The sequence below is a fragment of the Sphaerodactylus townsendi genome, linkage group LG01, assembly GCF_021028975.2.
Source record: "Sphaerodactylus townsendi isolate TG3544 linkage group LG01, MPM_Stown_v2.3, whole genome shotgun sequence".
NCBI lineage: Eukaryota > Metazoa > Chordata > Lepidosauria > Squamata > Sphaerodactylidae > Sphaerodactylus > Sphaerodactylus townsendi.
This window is the reverse complement of record NC_059425.1, coordinates 131,552,237-131,572,986: the sequence shown is the minus strand read 5'-3', so window position 1 is coordinate 131,572,986 and position 20,750 is coordinate 131,552,237. Positions and strand designations below refer to the sequence as shown.

At 38.0% G+C, this 20,750-nt stretch overlaps 1 protein-coding gene across 3 annotated transcripts in view; it reads right to left on the bottom strand.

Annotated features, from left to right (window-relative positions):
* EPHA7 (EPH receptor A7) overlaps positions 1–20,750 on the bottom strand; it is a 213,384-nt gene that overhangs the window by 190,203 nt on the left and 2,431 nt on the right. For all 3 annotated transcript variants that reach the window (XM_048494255.1, XM_048494244.1, XM_048494234.1), the window contains exons 2-3: positions 17,745–17,809; positions 11,095–11,764 (exon numbers count right to left, since the gene is read on the bottom strand). In XM_048494255.1, coding sequence (XP_048350212.1) covers positions 11,095–11,764; positions 17,745–17,809 — 735 coding nt within the window. The remainder of the gene's footprint in view (positions 1–11,094; positions 11,765–17,744; positions 17,810–20,750) is intronic.

The following is a 20,750-nucleotide window of genomic DNA, read 5'->3' as shown; positions in this document are numbered from 1 at the left end:
CTTCCATTACATTAAAACCTTTAGTCCATAATGCTTCCCATTGTTGAAATAATATTCCATCCTCAAAGTTTTGTATGCATTTAACCATGCACGTTTTCACTCGTTCTGTTTCTGTAATAAACTGAATAGCTTATAAATTAGTCCTAATAAATGTTCATTTTGCTGCTGTGATGGAATGCAGAGGAAAGTGTAATTTTTAAAAGTGAAGTTCTGTCTTCAGTCATTATTGTTTACATTCAGAGTGAGGAATAAAGGTCAAGGAACAGGAGAAGCCACCTGATTGGCTGTGGCGGGGGGGGAGTTAACCCCCTTTGACAGGACATTTGAAGAGGCTTTTGGACTTTAGAGTTCCTGGTGTTAAGAGGTATCATGCCTTAACTGAGGCCGTTTCCGCACGGGCAAGTAATGGCGGCCTGGAGACGGCAAAAACGCCGTCTCCAGGCTGCCATTTGCATAGGGGGCGCAGCAGACGCAAAGCTCGCGCCAGCCTGCCGCGAAGTCGCTTAGCAACCAGCGTTTCCCAAGCTTAGGCGCTCTTGTTGAGAAGCCGCCAGTGGGGACAGCCGCTGCGAGCGGTTTAACGGCAGCGATAAGCCAGCCATGCGACACTCCACCCGCGGCGCGCGTCCCTGGGCCTTCGTTTGCGTCGCTGAGCCTGAGGCCTGGGGACCACGCCTCTGCCCTGCGCCGCCCGGCTGGAGCAAAGTAGCGGCAGAACCAAGGGAATGTTCCCCAGAGCCTCAGCGACAGCGCCGTAGCCAATTTCGAGGACTATCTGCCGGCTCGACCAGAAGCTGGCTAGCTCCGTGGGGCAATGGCTGACTGCCGGGTAATGTTGCCAGGACCGTCCGGCTACTGTGGACAGTCCCAGAAGCGTCGTCCAGTGGCGCGAAATGTCGGCCGTTTCCGCCTCACGTCGCGAGGAGAAATGGCCAGAAGTTTAAAACTCTGAAGAATGAGATAGTGGCTTAATCAGTGTAATGTTTGGAAATCTGGCTTGTTCTATTACTGACAGCCCTGTGAGCTGTGTGTGTGAAAACAAGTGTACACAGACTGAGAGAACTGGTAGAGGGGTTTATAAAGTGGTTGAGCTGAAAGGCCACATAAACCAGGAAAATCTTCCAGTGAGGGAATAATTTCAAGGTACCAATTAGTCTTGTGTTTCCTCAGAAGAGTGGTTTATATTTTAGTTGAGGGTTTTCTAACTATTGTGGCTGAGTGAGGGTACTTATATGTAGCAAGCCTGTTAGAACCCTGTGGGTGTGAACAAGCCATAGCTGGAACATCTTTAAGGTTAAGGAGCTGTACCATCTAAGAAACAACTATATAACATCTGAGCTGAACTGTAACTGAGAACCAAAACTTAACAAGCCTGTGCTGTGCCTGAAAAACTAACTACAGGATCTCTGTGCAAAGCTCTAATGTATATATATTTCTCTTGCCTTATTTGCCTCATCCATCCTATCTCACCAAGTTATTTCATCTCCTTTTCCAATCTCCTCTCTGTTAATAAACTTTTTTCTGTTTAAGTTTAAAATCTGTCTCCGTATTTATTTTGTCTGCCTAGAAAAGGTTTAAGTCAACAGGCATCCTTCACCTTCTGGGTCTATTACAGGGCTGACGGAAAGTGCTTTTATTATACCAAACACTACCATTTCTGAAGTACCTCAGTCACTGAAAAGAAAAAGGTGGTAAAAATATGACAAGCTAGGTCAGTGAGTGATTTCCCTTCCTGAAGAAGTTTGAGAAGGGGTCTGCCACAGCTGCATAATCAAATCACCTTTTCAAATTATGTCATTTCCTTAACTACACCTCTTACTGTTTTATTTTCCTTTCTTAACCTTAAAACTAGTTGAAAATATAAAAGCCATTGATTTTTTTTTGCCTTTATCCTTTATTTGTTGCCAACAATTTTTCCTTCAACATTTATCGTACCTTAATAGGTTATAAAGTCAGTAATTTCAACATATTTTTATCATAAAATGCCTCTACAGATGACATTAATGGAGATATTAGAGGGCTAATTTTTTTTCATAGATTCCCAAATTTTAAACAATCCATCTCTGATTCCATGGCTTCTATTTTTCCCTGTATTTTTTCCTGACTTTTCTGTCCATAAACAATTACGTAGTCCTTCTTCCAGATCTTCCATTTATAATTTTATTACGCTATGGTCTGGGTTTTTATTCTAATCCATAATTCAGACCAGACCAGTGGACCACTTTTCCAGTATTATAAGGGCAAATACCCTTACAGAGATTTTTCAAGTGCTTGTTGCACTACCCTGGTTAGTCCGGGGGGGGGGGGGGGGGACCCAACTGGTATAAAAAATTATCTATGGATCCTGATTCATGAGTGCCTTAACTCAAGCACTGCGCCCAGCAACAGCAGGCAAAAATGAGCTGTGTACCTGAAGGGGTCTGAAGAGGACTTTGATGGACAAACAGGTGTGACTCTGTTTAAGACTGCACTGGCAGAAGATATTTGGTATGTCACTCAAGAATGTACACATATTTAGACATAGTAGATTGCAAAACATCAAGCTTGCAAATGGAATAAATCTTTAAATCTCAACAATCAGTTAATTACTAGCTGGCAGAATAGAATGCTGGTTTTCTTACTGTTAAATTGATTTTATTTAAAAGACATGCTTCTTCAGATGCTCATGGTTGCTAAACATGCTAATGGTTCCAATGACATTTTGTCATCTCAAAGTCCTTGGATTTTATAGTAGCCACTTCAGTTACTGGGTGGTCATTGAAAGAAAAATTATCAAAAGACTTCTGCATTTTGCCCCAGGAAGCAGAAAGAAGACGCAAAGACCATAAATAAGGTTTAATGGGCTGCAACTTTATTAGATTAAAAATCAGATCTAACTGAAAGGTTCTTTTGGCTTATGCTACATTGGTTTCATGTGCACAAGTTACCAAAGCAGCTTGTGTGTGTATATTCTCAGAGTATGTCCATCAATCAAACTCAACCTTCTCCTAGTTCCATTTTTGAGTGGTAACAAGCAGTGTGACATCCGCTGAATTTTAATGAATAATGAATGCTATTGCCTTTTCTTAAATGCATGCAGACATCCCAGCTGGGGGTGGAGGAGTCAGTACAATGCCATCACTATTAATGTCTACATTCCACCTGCCATCTACTGGAGCAACATTTCTAGTTCTCTCAGCTTTCCTGATATTCCAATTTTCCTCAAAAGCAAGAATGTTGTTGAAAGTAGAGCTGGTCTAGGTCACCAAAACAATTATTATCTCTGATAGGCTACAACCCACAACAAACTTGTTGTGCTCTTTTCCCAAGGCAGGGATTACAGGAGACTGTATTAGCATATGCTGTTTTAACTGTGAATCAAAATATTTACTATTATAGATGCAGCCAATACAGCTACTAATAAAACCCCTGATCTGCCATGAAAGATCATTGGGGACCTTGGACCAGTACTTATTTTAGCTTTGCCTATCTCTCAGAGTTATTGTGAGAATAAAATAGAGGAAAGAGGAATGATGTAAACTGCTTTGGAGATTAAAGAGTATGTAATTCAGGAGATTAAAAAGTATGTAAATAATATAATTAGATATGCATATATGTCTAGATTCTTCATGTCAATTCCCAAAATCTGGGACTCATGCAAACATTCTGGCATGTCTGCTGAACACAAATTACTGTTACTTGTGTGGCACCATCAAGATATATGGTGCTTCACAAATTCAGCAAAAGAAAGATCTTTTGTCACTGAGAGTTTACAATTTAAATCTGAGGGAAGCCACATGAGTTAAAAGTGAAATGGACAACCAGAAAAGATAAGCAAAAGTGTTAATGAGCCTTTTTTCATATACTACTGAGCATTATGGGTTGGACCCAATACCTTTGTGCCATGTACACTTCTTTCCAGGTGCTATGTAGGCAGTCCTTTGCTGTGAAATTTGCTTTCTCTCACATGAACTCACATGAAACTGTCTTATAGTGACTCAGATCCTCAGCCCATCAGTCAGTATTGTCTGCTGAGACTGGCAGTGGCTGTCCAGGATCTCAGGCTGAGGTCTTTCACATCACCTAATCCCAGGTTCTTTAACGGGTGTTGCAGATTGAAACTGGGACCTTATCACGCCAAACAGACGCTCCCACTCTGTGAACCTCCACTTGCACTATTTCAGCATTTTTCAATGGTCCCCAAACACCAACTATGAGAGGTAGCAAACAATGACTCTGCAAGTAAAGGATCCAAACCCTAGTTGGAATAAATGCCAAATTTTATTTATACTGCTAAGAAATATACTTGATAATTCCTATTAAAGAACACTAAAATTTGAAAAGAAACTGAATGGTTTTATTCTAGAAAAGGGTGCATTTGTGTCCATTATGTGAGGGCAAGGGTTTGATGCACATATTTCTGCCACGTCAGCAGGGATCAGAAACAGTTAAGAATGTCAACATTTTTCCCTAAAAGAATGCCGGTATCAACTACATAACTGAAGGCTCCTCATAATTTTTTTCTAAAATGACTCACATTCCTAAATAATAGTATATTAAACAAATATATAAATCCACAGGTGACTAAAAATTAGTTCACTTCTTATATATCAATCTTTTTTGGGTAGCTATGGAACAGTCTAAATGAGTGACACAAACCATTGACCTTGCAGTTCTTTCATGCTGGATGGCAAACAGCTTGAAAATGGCATCTTATATATGTAGCTTTCTATACTCACTGCCAGTGTGGCACACTGGTTAAGAGCAACCGACTGTTATCTGGAGAACCAGGTTGGATTCCCCACTGCTCCAACTGCATTCTGGATCTTCACCTGTACTGGGCACTGTTAATCACGCCTCAGCATCAGTACATGCACTACCACTGCACACTTGGCCATGCCCTTTGCCCACAACAATGCACGAACAATACAGTCATCATTTAACACTGGTTGACAAGTAATGTTTTAAAGCCATTTCTTGTCAACACTACAGTACCACGATGAATAAACAGGACAGGCTAACCCCGTCCCAAATTTATACCAGTTAATCTGTTAGGTCTTCTGAAACATACTGTTCTTGAAGGATCAATACAGAATAATTGCAAGACTGTAATTGGCATGTATTTTCACCATTTGGTTCCTTGAGTTTAATGAAGTGAAATCTTTAAAAAAATTATACAGTTCATAGCAGATGACAGCTTTAAGTCCTTTCACTTACAAAATCTTTTGCAATTCTTGGTTTCAATATGTATGTGTATGTTATTTTTAACTTGTATTCTTCACTAATTTCAACCTCATTTTAGTGTAATTTTCAGAAGACCTCATAAAAAGACAATCTTCAGTATTTAAAAAATAAACATTGGTCAAATATGAAAGAAAAAAGTCTGAGAAGCAGTTACAACTATTCCGTAGTAAGCCACACACAGAAAATCCATTTGGACTATTTCAGCACATTAATTTGAAACAGTTTAATTCATAACCTTTCAGGCTTAATGACTACAGGTCCACATTCTATGAACATCTTATTGGTTTTAATCAACTAGGCTACAATTCTAGTTCAGGACTTGCACAATGTAGGGAAAACATTAAGAGCATGTATTATTAATGGAAAAAGTGAGGAAGCAATAATTGATTTTTACACTATAGTCTTAAGTGGCAATAAATATAAGAGTAGCTTCAGGCCCAGATAAAGATCAAAGAGAGTACAATTTCCATGGCTTCTCAGGTAAAAGGAGACTCATAAGAATTCCTGAACTAATCAATACAAATGAACTGACAGGTGAATGAAAGCAACTGCTTGATTTCATCTTTCACTGGAACATGACGTTTGGAATGCTACACCCAATCATGCAAATATCCATCACATAAATCTTCTACACTCCATGCATGGAATGTTGACACAGTTACGTGGTTAGATTTTACCCCCTCCTCCCCCCCCCCAAGTTTTCCTCCTATTTTGCATTTGAATATATTGTACTTATTTCTTGTCAAGTCTTCATGCTCCTCTGTACACCACAGAGATGGACAGTCATACACACACACATAACAGACTATATAAAATGCATATAACAATTCATGTGATCTTACTAGAACTTCTACAACACTGTAACAAGAAAATGTATAAATGAAAATGAAAATGTATAAATACATTTTTCTGTTTGAGTCTTTATTCCTTCAAACCAAGTTTGGCCCTAGCTCCTCCAAACGTTTTGCTTTTCCAATCCTAGGGCTAATATTCCACACTTTACATTTAAACAAAAAACAAAAAAAATGTTTCTAGACTTTGACTTGGCTCCGACCACTGAAGCATGACTTTCTCATCTTCTTCCTTCCTCTGCTGCCCAAAAAAACCTCCAAAGGTCCAGTAGCAAAATTTGGGGTGAAATGTTTTAGACTGCAGCCAGAGAAGGAAGGTGAGAAAAATGAACTTTGAGGACAGATATCCATCTGCCCATGGAAGTGTGCTGTTGGATTGAAGCCATTTCTTAAAATAAAAATCAAAAAGCTCCTGCTTTAGTTGAAACGTGTTTTGAATGCACATTTCTGCATGCCATGGAAACTACAGTGACTTCAACAGATGTGGATTTCAGTACAAAAAGTGCCCACTGAAGTAGACTGTAACTTTCTTAGGTATGCATTATGAAGCATCTACATACAGCTTACTTTCACTATACTAATAACTTTATTGCCAAGCAGAAATGGTTCTATGTGATATGGAGCACTATACACGCTTCTGGAAATACAATAGATTTATTTAAGTTGTCTAAAGAAGTCTGCAGAAGAGAAATGGTACTGACTGAAGAGTCAATGCAAGAGAATAATACATATTCTCTCATCAGCTGCTTTGACTCCCTGAAGGATAACAATGGACAGGCTTCCCTCAGGCACAATGCACAACACTATTTTGAAGAAGTCTGGGCAAAAATTCACCATTGCAATTCTCTAATATTAACACAGAACTGAGGACTTCACCATCACTAACTTTGTAGAGGTGTAGAAGATCCAAAGCTAACATAAACAATGATATGAGTGTCAAGGTAGGGAGTGATGTTATCCTCCACTAGACTTCCAAACGTGCTAGCCAGGACACCATTATGTGATAAGTTAAAACTAGTAGAGGCAACGCCTTTCAAGAGAAAAAGAACTTCAAGTCAAGTATATTCCGATCTCCTCTGCAAGTCTAATACATCAGTGCTAACTTCTCAGATTTACAATAACCTTCCATAAGTACAACTACAATGGCCACAATGCAGGATACTGAAATAAAGTACATCAATTAATGATTACTTATTTATTTATGTGAACACTTCACATGATATGTTAAAGAAATATTAAATCGTACATGTGAATTTTCCTTTGGATTCTGGACTCTCAAGCAACAAATGGAAAAGTATGATTCTACAGTAGCAGCAGATAGTAATTGTCATCAGGAAAGAAACAGAGATGGGATGACACTTGCAAGGAAGGATTGGTGAGGGGGTACTTTTCTGGACACCAGTTTCCTCCCAGTCCTACTCTACAAATATGTTACCTCCCAACTGCTGTTTCTTTTCCTTCCCAGCCAGGCTTGGAAACCAGAATTAAACCTACTTCAGAAGAAAAACAGACACCAAATAATATATGCAAAGGAGAATCACGACATGGAACCTGCACTCTTATATTTTTGTGGGGGGAAAAATAACTAAAAATGATTTTTCTGCACTCATGGGCCCTTTCCGCACAGGTGGAATACAGCGCCCCAGGGACGGCAAAAACGCCGTCCCAGGGGAAGTGTTCACACAGACGGTGCTGCTGCTTTGCAGCAGTGCTGTCCTAGACACCCTGGAGTAGCATGAAGCCGCCGCTTTAAACCTCGCTCATCGAGCAAGGTTTTTGAAAAGCGGCATCTTCCCACCAGCACGGTGCAAACCGCACCAACGGGAAGACACCACTTTTTCCGTCGCCTCCACTGACCTCCCTGTCCAGCGCCACTCTGGAGGGCTACAGAGACCCACCCACGCTGCCCTCAGACCCCTGGAGGTCAGGGGGCAGCGTGGGCAGGTCCCTGCAGCCCTCCAGTGCGACGTTGGACAGGCAGGTCAGTGGAGGCAACGGACTGGTATGGTGGATATGTGGGGCTGCTCACACACTGCTGGTGGAGTTGCGTTTCTGTTGCCATACGGAAATGGCCAAGGTCTTCACATCCCAATTCCAGAGCATGTACTGAAAGACGATAGGGTATGCCTGCTTCTACAGCTCACAAATTAATAGTGTTGGCCCAGCATCAAGCCACAACCATCTTTTACACAAATGATTCCTTTTTGGCCTGCAGTAGCCTGCAGTTCTTCATTTAGCACACTGGCCATAAAACAGATAACAATAAGCCAGGTTTAACATGAGCAAATGAGAAATACAAGTTTTAAATGCATCTTCTGTAACTGTGACATTCCAAACCAGTAAAATTGTCTGGCATACCTTAAAATAAATTAAATGTAATACATAGCTATATAATGGGGGAGGGGGAACCCTGACACTCTCTCCCATATTCCAGATCACTGATATTGTGAAGCAACTAAACAAAAGAGGTGATCAATTTTGCTTGTTCTAGAAGTCTGAATTTTCAGACACAATGCCAAATTAATTTTCTTATAGATTTCATTCACACTGAGAAGTGCTTCTTACCAAATGAAATATTAGATAGCTGTGTGTGAGTAAAAGGATATTATTTTCATTTTTAAATAACACAGACCATATGGAATATGGATTATACTAGCAGCTCTCAGAGTTTCTCTACCTACAAAAAAACTCCTCATGCATTTAACCTAATTAAAGTTCCTGTCTAAAGAAATAATACATTAAAACACCACAAGGAAAATGTATATGGTAAAAAATAATCTGTTGAATTTTTGAAAATTTGAATTAGTTTCTTTGGTGCAATAACAAGGTATACATATCCAAGTACTAAACAGGAATCTGCACTGAAAAATGGAAATGCACTTAGTTTTGATTGCTTAAAAGACAGATGGTAATCAACCAACAAAAGCTTTTCACCTATTGAGACTATGTTTATACAAACATAGCCATGTAAATTACCAAATGCTAAAGGCTCCAATTAGATGTGTGCAACAGCCATACGGCCACAAACAACTCACAAGGTATAAGTTGAATTTTAAATTGATTTTTCTCACAGATTTTGCCACATTGTGCTTCCATGAATGAAGCTGTACTTTATTTCTGTGCTCAAAACACAGAAAGCTACCATCCAGTGGAGCACCTAATCCAGCATCAGAGGCTACGTACATACGCCTAATGCTATATCATTCTTATTAAAAGCAGCTGCCATGAATAATAGATAGGTTTGAGGGCACCCATTTTCAGAGGTGAGGATGCTAAATTCAGACTTTGTCTTTTTTCCTCAAGGGGTTAGCATTTCAAACTTGAGTTTGGTCCTGCAAAGAGATCCTGTTATGGTATGCTGAAGAATGGTGACTCAGGTCCAGTGTATTCAGAATCAAGGTGCAGAACCTGGACTGCAAACATTAACTTTTAGTCAAACATCTACAAAAGGAATCTTCAGGATTCAACCCAATGTGGCTACAGGATAATGTCCTTTAAAAATATTAAAGTAACATATGTTTTTAGAAATCACATTCCTGTTCTGTTCTTGTGTGATATGTCACAAAGCCCAAAAGTAACAAAATATCAAATTCTATTAATATTATTGTATCCTATTATAGACTCTGTCAAATGAATGTTATCACCCTGCCAGCTATAATTTAAGTCACCACATGGTTGAGCATTAATTCTTTCACAGCAGAAAATCCTAGCTATCAGATTTAGAACAGATGACCAAAAGACAGTAAGTCATTCCACATCCTTCCAACATCATACAGTTCAACAAGCTTCAACAGGACGAGCTATCTCTCAGTGCTCCTAAACAGATTCTTGCACAATAGATCAAGAATAAAATTTTACAGGATTACTTTTAAGAGTGGAAGCAAAAATATTACAAAATGAACCACTGGATTACTTCCAACTTAGCATATTATCTTAGCAGTTGATTTTGAAGCAAGCCAAACATGAGAAGTGTTCTTGCAAATGCACACCCAGTTACACTCTAGTGCAAGTTATAATTTAATGCCTTTATCAACATCACTGAGGTCTGAAATTAAGAAGCCTATTTAACAATTTACTTGTATTCTAATTACCAAATAGCATTTTAGTTCTTAAACTTTTGCTTCTCTCCACATTTTAAATACAAATAAAATTATTACTATTATTTTTAAGATATCCGTTCAACTTCGAGTCAATTAAAAAATACAGCTAAAGTCAATGGAGAAAACCTTCACAGTAAGACTTAATGGAGACAGAGTACTTCTGAATATTTCTAGTAAAACCAGGCCACAATAACTAGTATGTATGGTTACCTCTCACATCTCCCTTTTTAATGCACTGTAGTTTCTCAATACTGTAAAAGCTGTCTAGTTCTAATAAGGTCCTTACCAGTGTAAAGCTTACAGAAGGACAATGTGGCATACCCATACTTTAAAAACCTAAGTGTCCAATCAAATCTTCTAAAATGACCTTAGAGCTCAGCTATGGATGTGGAGAAATCTAAATATAATGGTATCTCCATGTCCATATTGCAAGGCCTTCTTAGTCTCATGCTGCTGTTCAGATGCTAATCACAAATTATGCTCTTAGTAAAATTATGTGTAGTTTTCTATAAATAAGCCTACATAATATACAACAAGTAATGTTTATAAACCAGAAAGTTGATAGTATTATCTCTGCAAGCTTGGGTTTTCTCAAGCACAGTCAAAAGAACTATGGTAAGGAATATCTTCGTTGGTCTATTGCTATGTAAAATATCAATATGAAAATTCATTTGCACTGTGTGTGTAAAACAACATTAGGAAAGGTAAAATTATTATGTACAGTCTAATACAAAATGCAATATTCAACTGTTGACCATCCCCGAATATGACTGATTTATGCTCAATTGATTTAGGAGTGAAGCATATATTTTCCCAGACTCATGGCATAATACAAAATTTTCAATTGTATACTTTTTAAAAAAGGAAATTACAAAGCAATTTCTATAGAAGGAAAATGTGTAAATTGTGATACTACTTACGTTCACATGTGTCCCCTTTTTGCTGAAAACCAGCTTTGCAGATACACTTTCCAATAGGTACTAACCACTCTCCCTCTGCACTACAGTGCATTCTAGGAGAGTTCTCAGCCTCCTCTTCTGCGCTGCTGACACAAGTTCCTCGAACTTCAACTAGGGAAGAGAACTCTGAGCCAGTCACTGTATCTGGAAAAATAGCTAAGTTCTCAATAATAGACCAGCACTTCTTGTAATATACTTTGACAGAAACCAAAGCAATGCAGGCACCTACATCCTGGAATGCCAGGAAGAATCCTTTTTTGGACAGAGGTCCAATCTCTCTCACCTCTGTGTTAAGTTTCATTTTTCTCTCCCCAAGGTCACCCTGGGTAAAGCTTTCATCAGCTGCAATAGTATCTATTTTTACATACTGGTTTTCTCTGATACTCCTGCCAGTGTCATAGTCTGTTTCATAGTAATGCAAGTTGAAAGTTTCTTTACATGTGCCCAGGACTCCAGGAAGGCTGTTACAATCCCTCAGAGTAAATTTCAGTTCTACAAAAATCCTTTGTGCATTGCCTTTTGCAATCCAGTTAGTCCGAAGCCAGTTATTTTGGTTAGGTTCCATGACTTGGCATACCTGGTATGTTCGTATAGGCGTGTAATTTTCATCCAGTCCACTAATTTCTTCCCACTAAAACAAAAAAAAAAGTGATGTTCATTTTAATCATATTAGATAAACAAAATGTTTTGATTGTTAAATAAAAGATAAATTGATCCATCAAATGTTCTTGCCTTCCTTAGTATTAAAAATATGAACTAAATAACAATGAGTTGTCATCAGTCTGATCCAAAGCCTAGGGAAAAAATCAAAAGTGTGGTGCAGTGACTAAGATACTGTGATAAAACAAGATTTAAGTGAATTAAATCTTGTCTGGCATGAACCCACTAGATGGTCTTCGGAAGTCTTTCTCCCCTAGCTTCAACCTGTCTGGAAGTTGAAGATAATAATACTGTCCTACCTTTACAAGAATGAATGACACAGTAACTAAAGCAAGATAGTATGGTTTGTATTTTGAAAGTTTAAAAATTGTATAAAGATGTTTAATCATCAGTGCCATTTGTATCAATACCAATAGGAATGTTGCTATTGTATCCACAGGCTGTACAATGTACATTAAATTTAAAAATGTTTTTCTTACATTAAATTTTGTTTCATGAGCCAAGATCTAGTACTGACTTGGATCCTGGTCGATGAAATATGTAAAAATTTCCCCACTTGTCTAAGGAAGCATGTCAGACAGTGTAACAAGACTGTGATCAGGATGAATTTAAGGAGCCCTGTGGTGTGTATGAAAGTTCTGAACTAGATTATTCAATAAAGGCAAAAATTCACAATCCATTTGATAAAAAGACTACTCAAAACAGGGTTCTTTGTTCCTTCAAGTCAAAAGGAACTTGGGATTTGAAAATGCCTTCAAGAAAATTCAAATCTATTAAAAAGACCCCAATACACAGCAATCTTCTGTGACAGAGCTTCCCTGCCACTTTCTATGAAAAAGGAAATGTTCAATGTGTCCCATGGGGAATTCCTAGTGGGTGCAATGAATAAATTATTTCATGAAAAAAAGAAAAAGAAAACCCATACCTATGGAATGCATGATACATGTAGGTAAGAAAATACTAGAACTTGCTAATTCATCGATGGAAACCTTGGTTTTCTACATCTGTGTATGTTAGGACATTGAACAGTCATTGAAAATGCTTACATATAATTTTGAGTGCTTAAAAATGTTCAGTCCGCAGTTCCTTATTACTATCTAATTATCAAAAATAGAAATAACTTTTTTTCTCAATTTTTGTTGTAAAGCAGTTTGGATTAATAAAAGAACATTCTGCATTCACTTTCTATTCTAATAGCAACTTACTGGGTTTTTTTTTCCTTTACAATCCAACTGCCTGATTTGCATCAGTTATCCATTTTCCTTCATTAAAATAATCCACATTTCAGTAAATGAGAAATATTATTCATAAGAATGAACTAAAGCTCAGGAATAAAATTACTTACATTGGAAGTGAATGAAAAAAACTAGAGAAAACAAAATTGGATAGCCATGCCAAGTAGGCAACCCCAAAATATTTTGATTGTAATAAACTAAGAAAATGAATGAACACATTTAATGTGGGAAACGTCATGTGATGCACAACTAATAAGTACACTACATGTCAATGGAGATCAGAAACAATTGATATCTCATGTGGTTCAGCATTTTGTTATTGATAATATGGATTAATTCTTCTCAAAAATCAGTGTCATAATTTATATCAGATTAAACTTAGGCCGTTTCCGCACGGCCAAAAGCAGCGACGCGATGACGTCGCAAATTGCGACGCATCCCAAAAAAAGCGTTCACACAGACAGGCGGACCCCGCGAGAAATGTGACGGTTCGCCGCCGCAGGCGCTCGCCGAAGCGGCGTCTCGCGACGTTATGCCTGCGCACCGATGCAGGCCAGACGCCATTTGTGACGACAGCTCCGTGGCGGCCGTTAAGCACAGTCTTGGTCGTCGTCACATGGGGAAAAAGAGTGGTTTTAAGCGTTTTCTGAATACACCGTCTTCGCGCCGGTTTAGCGTTTTCGCGACGGCGCGACTGCGCACCTCCGCCGCTGCGCGTGCGAACGCTCTCGCTCTGACGCTTCTTTTTCCGTTGCGACGACGTCATATTTTGCCCGTGCGGAAACGGCCTTAGATCCATATTCTGCATAAACAAAAGTTTAACTGGAACCAGAAACTGTATTCTTCGCCTATGTTTACACAAGAAATTTAAAAACAATTTCCCTGAAAATAACAAATATTCAAAAATTAAATATTTAAGAGCTTGGCCATATGGATTAAGGGTTCAGCAGAATAAAAAAAATGTCTGCTATGATTTGGGAAACCCATTAAGTCCATACCAAGAATGTTAGAGAAATTTGTAAGATCACTGATATACTCAACACTGAACAAGTGCCAATATGGCTTAGTGGTTAAGAGTGGCAGAGTCTAAACTGGAGAACTAGCTTTGATTTCCCATTCTTCCACATCCGATACTGGGCCAGATACTGTTCTCTCAGAATTCTCTCAGCCCCACCTACCTCACAAAGTGCCTGTTGTGGGGAGAAGAAGGGGCTGTGATTGTAAGCCATTTTGAGATTCCTTAAAATAGAGAAAAGCAGGGTACAAAAACCAACTCTTCTTATTATCCATGGCTCAAATATAACGCAGCATAAGATTTGCACGGGCCTTCATCTATTCATTATACATGGAAGGCAACAGGTAGGCTAGCTTACCAAGCTCAAAGCCATGTAGCACGCAATAGCTGACTAGCTCACTTGACAGCAAATGAGGTCATTTTAGTTTTGGCCCATTGCTCCAAGAAAACAAGGCACTGATGAACTGATGCTGGAACTCATTACCACAAAATATTTAATGGCTGCAAATGTTAAAGTGCACAGAAGGTGTAAATATAAAAATGAAATTTCAAACGGCTGCAGAACTCTTTGCATGGTATGATTATGCTAACATTAGATAATATGTGGAATGCTCCTTCAGTGTGTAGAACTAATTGCTAATTGGATCACAATATCTTCTTTTCTTTTTTTTAAAGAAAACCTATTGCTTGGAGCTTATGAAGTTCCCTTAAACAGTTAGAGCACTGGCCATTCTATCATAGCACTGCTGATTCTTAGTGGAAGTAGTTCTCCAACCTTAATACTCAAGACCATTCTAGCAAAGGTGCTAAAGACTAAAGCTGATTTTTTTTGTGAGTATTTCACCTCTAAGCTACTTTCTCTTCCCCTTGCAAATCTAGTGTCCCTGGTCAAACAAACAGGTTACATCCTGCTAGTCTGAAAACGCTATTTACGTAATCAAAATAGGGTAAATTTGTGCTATTACTGGGGAAAAAACAAAAGTATTATAAAAAGAATGAAATAAAATGCAGTAATATTAAAGAGATCCATTTCTGATGTTCTGCTTATGATTTACACTAAACCCTATGACCAAATAAGAACCAGTCAGAAACCACGCAGGTTGCTTAACAACACAATGCTAATACACCTATATTAAAATCTACAAAGTAAGAACCAACAAAAATGAATTTATACAAATCTATCCAAACTAATATGTAAGCAAACTGCCTATATAATTAATAAGAGAAGTTCTTATGTATTTGGCATTGCTTGCAACAGTCGTCTCTCAGAGTTGCCATTATGATAGTGACAATATTGTTAGGATGTACAAAAACACACGTCAAAGGCATTCCTACACACATTCAGATTTTGAATATGCAACAGCTTCAGACCAATAACTTACATCTCTTGATTTGAACACCAAATTGCAACTGCTACAATTACCTTTACATGTTTGTGAGTCTCAATCTAAACAATGACCAGAGATAAAAGGACAATCAGGGATTGCTGCCTACCTCTAGCAGGATGTAGGGATAGATGGCAACCACCTCCACGCATGATTTCAAAATTTTATGAACAGTAGTCTTCAGAGATGCCTGTAACTACTACCACAAACTTACTTATTGGCAGAAATGTGCAAGACACTTTTAAAATTAGAACAAACGTTAAGTGTGGAGGGAGTTACATTATGGCTTATTCAGGCATCGGTGAGTAAGACTTTTGTATAACGCAGTTACATTTCACAAACTTCAGCAACAGGCCTCAAATTAGCTTATTCCTCAAAAATTCCCCACTTCCTTTAGAGATGCTTGAAAATATATCACTAATCCTGCTGCTAAGAATCTGTTGATTCCAACCACACTGTGCATACAATAAATCCACACACTGCTCATCTTCATTTCATGCCACTTACACAACAGACCTGTCGATCACACTGACTAGTTTGTCAACATAAACCTTACCAGAACAATTGGATTTACAGAGAAATCACCACATGGAAATATCATGAGGTTGTACAGAACGTAAACTTCCTTGATAAACTGGATAAGTTCATACCTTGCCTACTCCTGTTCTAGCTGTTTAGCATCTATGTAGCCAGAAATCAAATGCATTATGTTGGTTCCATGTACTGCCAAATTTCCCTTTCCAAAACGTTTTTCTATGTTCCCTTTCTTTTTTGCTTTTTTGCTCAAATGTGGATGTTTGACTTTTTTTACTGTATTGAAATTACAATATAGTTTTCACAATTTATTTTATTAGGGGTAATATTTACAATGGGTTTTCCCCCCTTGGATTCAGTATTTTAAACCCTGCCAATACATATTTACACCACTGCCAATCACTCAAAGTCCTACAGCTTTTCATCAACATTTCTGGGGGGTTTTCCCTAATATATGGACATGCCTTCATTACTTCACAGATAAACTATGATCCACTTCAAGCTGTTCTTTCCAACAATTCTCTAAAAAGATTTCAATCAATGCAAAATACTAATGTGAAAGTTATTGCTGATCTTAAGCATTTAGGTCACATTACATATGTTTTGAAAGACTTAGACTCACTTTCAGTAAGTGCTTGGACTGATTTTACATTCTTACTTTTTAAACCAAGACACTTTCATGTTTTCATTCTTCATTTACAGGATTTGTTACACTTTTGTATCCATACTTGCAGTTCCCAGTCTTTTTGTTCCAGATTTTCTTATAAGCATTGGATTAAAGGATTGCTCTGCAAACCTTTATTCACATGCATTCAAAACTACCTTCATGAGTTAGATCTATTCTAAATGATGGGCAACATAATTCGCAAATTGTTGTGCCAGCACAAATCCCACTGAAATTAATCAGAGTTTATCTTTGAAAGTATTTATGGAACTTATTTATTTTATTTGAAATTTGTACCCCAGGCTATGATGCAAAGTCTTTGAACCATGTTAAAAGTACCAGTCTTCAAGATCTCAGTCTGTCCTCTCGTAATGTCGTTATGTGATATGTGACAAGCATAATTTTTTGACTTGGCCTGAAAAAGTTCTTAGCCCAACTGTAATCGTGATACCACTAAAGTGACAAGATAACATTGGATGAGTTTATTGAAAATGCAAAGGAAGTTTAATATGTAGATTGCTGCTTTCGGGGATCACAAATGTGGAATCCAAACCCACACAGTGCTTCAAGAATTTTTTAAATACATAAATACTTTTTGTATGATATCTGTAATATACATGAGATCTTGAACAGGTCTATCCAGAATTAAGTCCCATTTTATTCAAAGGCTTACTCCCACAAAAGTGGTTTAAGTATTGTAGTCTATGTCTGTTTATTTCAGATTTGGGGGGCCACTTATATTATTAATTTATATGCAACATATGTTATAACATTTTACATGATAAATATAATTGTCAACATCACAAAGGCAACTCACAGTTTAACTAAGATTACAGACTGCAATGTTTTCTCGCAGAATACTTTGAATAAGAACAGAAAGCTTTTGAGTTACATCATGTAAGATAATAATGGTATTTAGGCGAGAGCCTGAGAAGATGCTTCTAATTATTTAGCAGTTCTGTTCTCTACCTTGACTTTTACTTCATCTCCCATAAAGAAACTTCACAGATACAGGCACTGGTCAAAACTGCTGGTCAAAACTGAGGCAAGAGACTTATACTATTGGAATATTGTTTGTGGGAATATATTGCTTACTTTAATGGTAATAATGTACTTACCCCATTGGGAGGAGAAGAAATCCATTCCAATTCTGTCTGTTGTGCTTTAGAATCCAGCAATATTACTGAAAAAGAATACCTTTATGTTAAACTATCTTGGGATTAATTAGAAAAGGTATTTAAATTATTTTCCCATAACATTCATTTCAGAAAGAACAGTATACAGTAACTTGCTGAATATAAATGACTAATCTTTGTGGATCTGAGTGCAAACTCTTGATCAGTTGGCACATTCAAAGAGTTTCAGGCAAAAAGAGCCTATGGTATATCATGGGTTGGTAGTAATACCAAATATATTTACATCTCTACTTCATGAAAGAATATTTGCATACGTAATATAAATCAAAATAGATATGTATGTTTAGCTATACATTTTACCTTTTTACATATAATAATTTATTTCAACCTATGCTGTTTAGAAGCAATTCAGGTAATATGAGAACAGTAATATGTATACAAAGATAGAGATAGGCAAATAATTATACGTACAAGAATATTTCATGAAGCAATCTTTCACATATCATTTTTCAACATTAAAAACATTCACACATTAATTTAGCAATTAACCATTCATCCATTTAATTCTTGGAAATATACTGTTAAAAACATAAGAGGCAGCCTACAAACTATAAAGTCATTTGGGTTTGCCTCTTCAGCAAAATGCAAATTACTCTTCCATGTTTTTGGGAATAAAACTGATATAACACTGCAATTATTGGAAGCAATATTTGGAATTTGTTGGCACACTGGTAACAGAAGATTCTACTTATTCTTATTCCATCAAATAAAGTAAAATTATAAATAGTTTTATTTATATTTTGCTGGATAGAAACACAAGGGTTAAATAAAGTAATAAAACTATACCAATATACTACTGCAAAGATCTAGTCAAGGTAATGGTCAATGTGTAACTGTAAAGAGTACAACTGAATGACTTGTTAATTTGTGTATTCTATTATAACCACCCCTATCAATCTCTTAGCACTGAAAAGGTTACCCCCATGTCAATTGCTGTATATTTTAGTAAAGGAAAAACGCCTTTAAATTCAAAATACGTAAAATTTATCTATTGAACTATATGCTTAAGTTCTATTACACAGTAGCTTATTAGTAAATTCCTTTGAAGTTCTGAGAACACTTAGAAGACCAGTGCGGCATGTACAAGTTTACCAATACCCATGACTCCAAATAACAAGATTGTACTTCCTCTCACAATGAAAACCAAAACTTTCAGAAGGCAACAAGATCTTTGAACCCTGTCTAATATCACAGTCCATTCCCAACCATGATAACTGGAAGCAAGTCCCACAGATTTGAGTGCAGTATTCACTTCTAAGTGCAGTCTTACAGCTTGAGTCATTAATATACTTACTCAGAAATAAATCCCACTTATTTCAGTACAATTTATTCCCAAGTAAATTTCAGTATCAGCCTTAAACATACTGAGAACACACTGACACAATGACTTTTGTACCTTACTATTCTCTTGAAGCGTCTCATTAAACAAGTTCAGAATCTATTCAAACTTTAAATAGTTTAACTTGTATTTTAATTATTTAATTAATTGATTCAGGTATCTAAGGAATTTTAGCTATTAATAGTACCTAACTAGTCATTGATATAGTATATATTAGGTAGCTAATTACAGACCATGCTTAGTTATAAAAAATGCATATTTAACCCCTGCATGGCAATTTCAATGCATCTATTGAAAAGCTGTTGTAATTCTTTGACTGCCCTACATGTTCTCAAGAGTGTTCAAGCGTCCTTCAAAGCTAGAATGAAATAGCTGCCCATTTATGGTCTGACTATGCAAGTTTGGGGGCATTGGTTGTTTCAGGTTGGTTGGGTTTTTTCCCAGAGAAAGACACTTTCACAGGTATTGAGGGACCCTTTTATTAATACTTCACAAGGCAGTCCTGAAGTTCTGGTCAAGTGCTCAAAGCAGAGCCTTCCCTTTTCAAACAAGCAAGTTCCATCAACCAGCCAGGTTGATAAACTCAGAAAATAAAAAGAAATTTCAAAAGCTGTTCGAAAAAGCCCCCTAATGAAATCTGCAGCCCACACACTGGCTTCCCCGCAAAAAAAACCCCGAAACCCAACATCCCAAAGGTCAACATTTCATAAATAAAGAGATAGGGCAGAGCTTTCCAGATGGAGCAAGCTCATGGCTATGAAAACTTGTAACACTCCATAAAACCAGCAGGAGCCAGTCCTTAGGATGCCAAAGGAGTTTCATCTTGTGGAATTTTTGGTGTTTGCCTCATAAACATATAATGAAACATAAAGTGGTACAATAAGGAAAGTTCATTCAGATTTGCTGGTTTTCTGGATGGTCAAATTCCAAGCTCCTAAACCACTCAAATACACACCTACAGGGAAGCGGTATTCCTTTGCTCAAAAACCTCAATTAAAAATGCTTAACCTCTTTCTGCAACATAAGAAAACACTTCCCCACCCCACCCCCACCCCCACCCCCACCCCACCCCCTTTGCCAGTGAATGCCTTCTGTTCCGTGTAGCACTCCTGACGGAGCCTGCCTGAGAGCCTCAGCATCTGCCTTAGATCATGTCTGCATGGCTCATGAGTGATAGCAGACTACAATCACTGAGTGAAGTGGGCAGGTCACTTTGCACATGGTCAGAGTCACATTCCTGTCCTATCCCAGGTCTCAGTTCTGGGGCTGAAAGCAGATCCCAGAACTAGAGATTCGCACAAATGCACACACGCTCCCTAGAGAGCAAAGCGGGATAATGCAGCTGCAGGAGAGACAAGTCAGGGGGACCCACTTCGTCCCTGACCTGAGGGACGAAAGGGCTTCCTTATCCTAAATGGGCTTTCGGCTATGGAGAACTGGAGAGACTGGGGAGGGAATGAGAGAGAAGTATCTCGCCTTCTAGCGCTCCCCGCTGAGGCGGCAAGCGAGGCGCCGAGAAGACTCTTCTCGTCCTTCCCGCTCCAGCCCTCCCGCTTCCACTGAAGAGGTCGCTGACTGACAGACGCCGC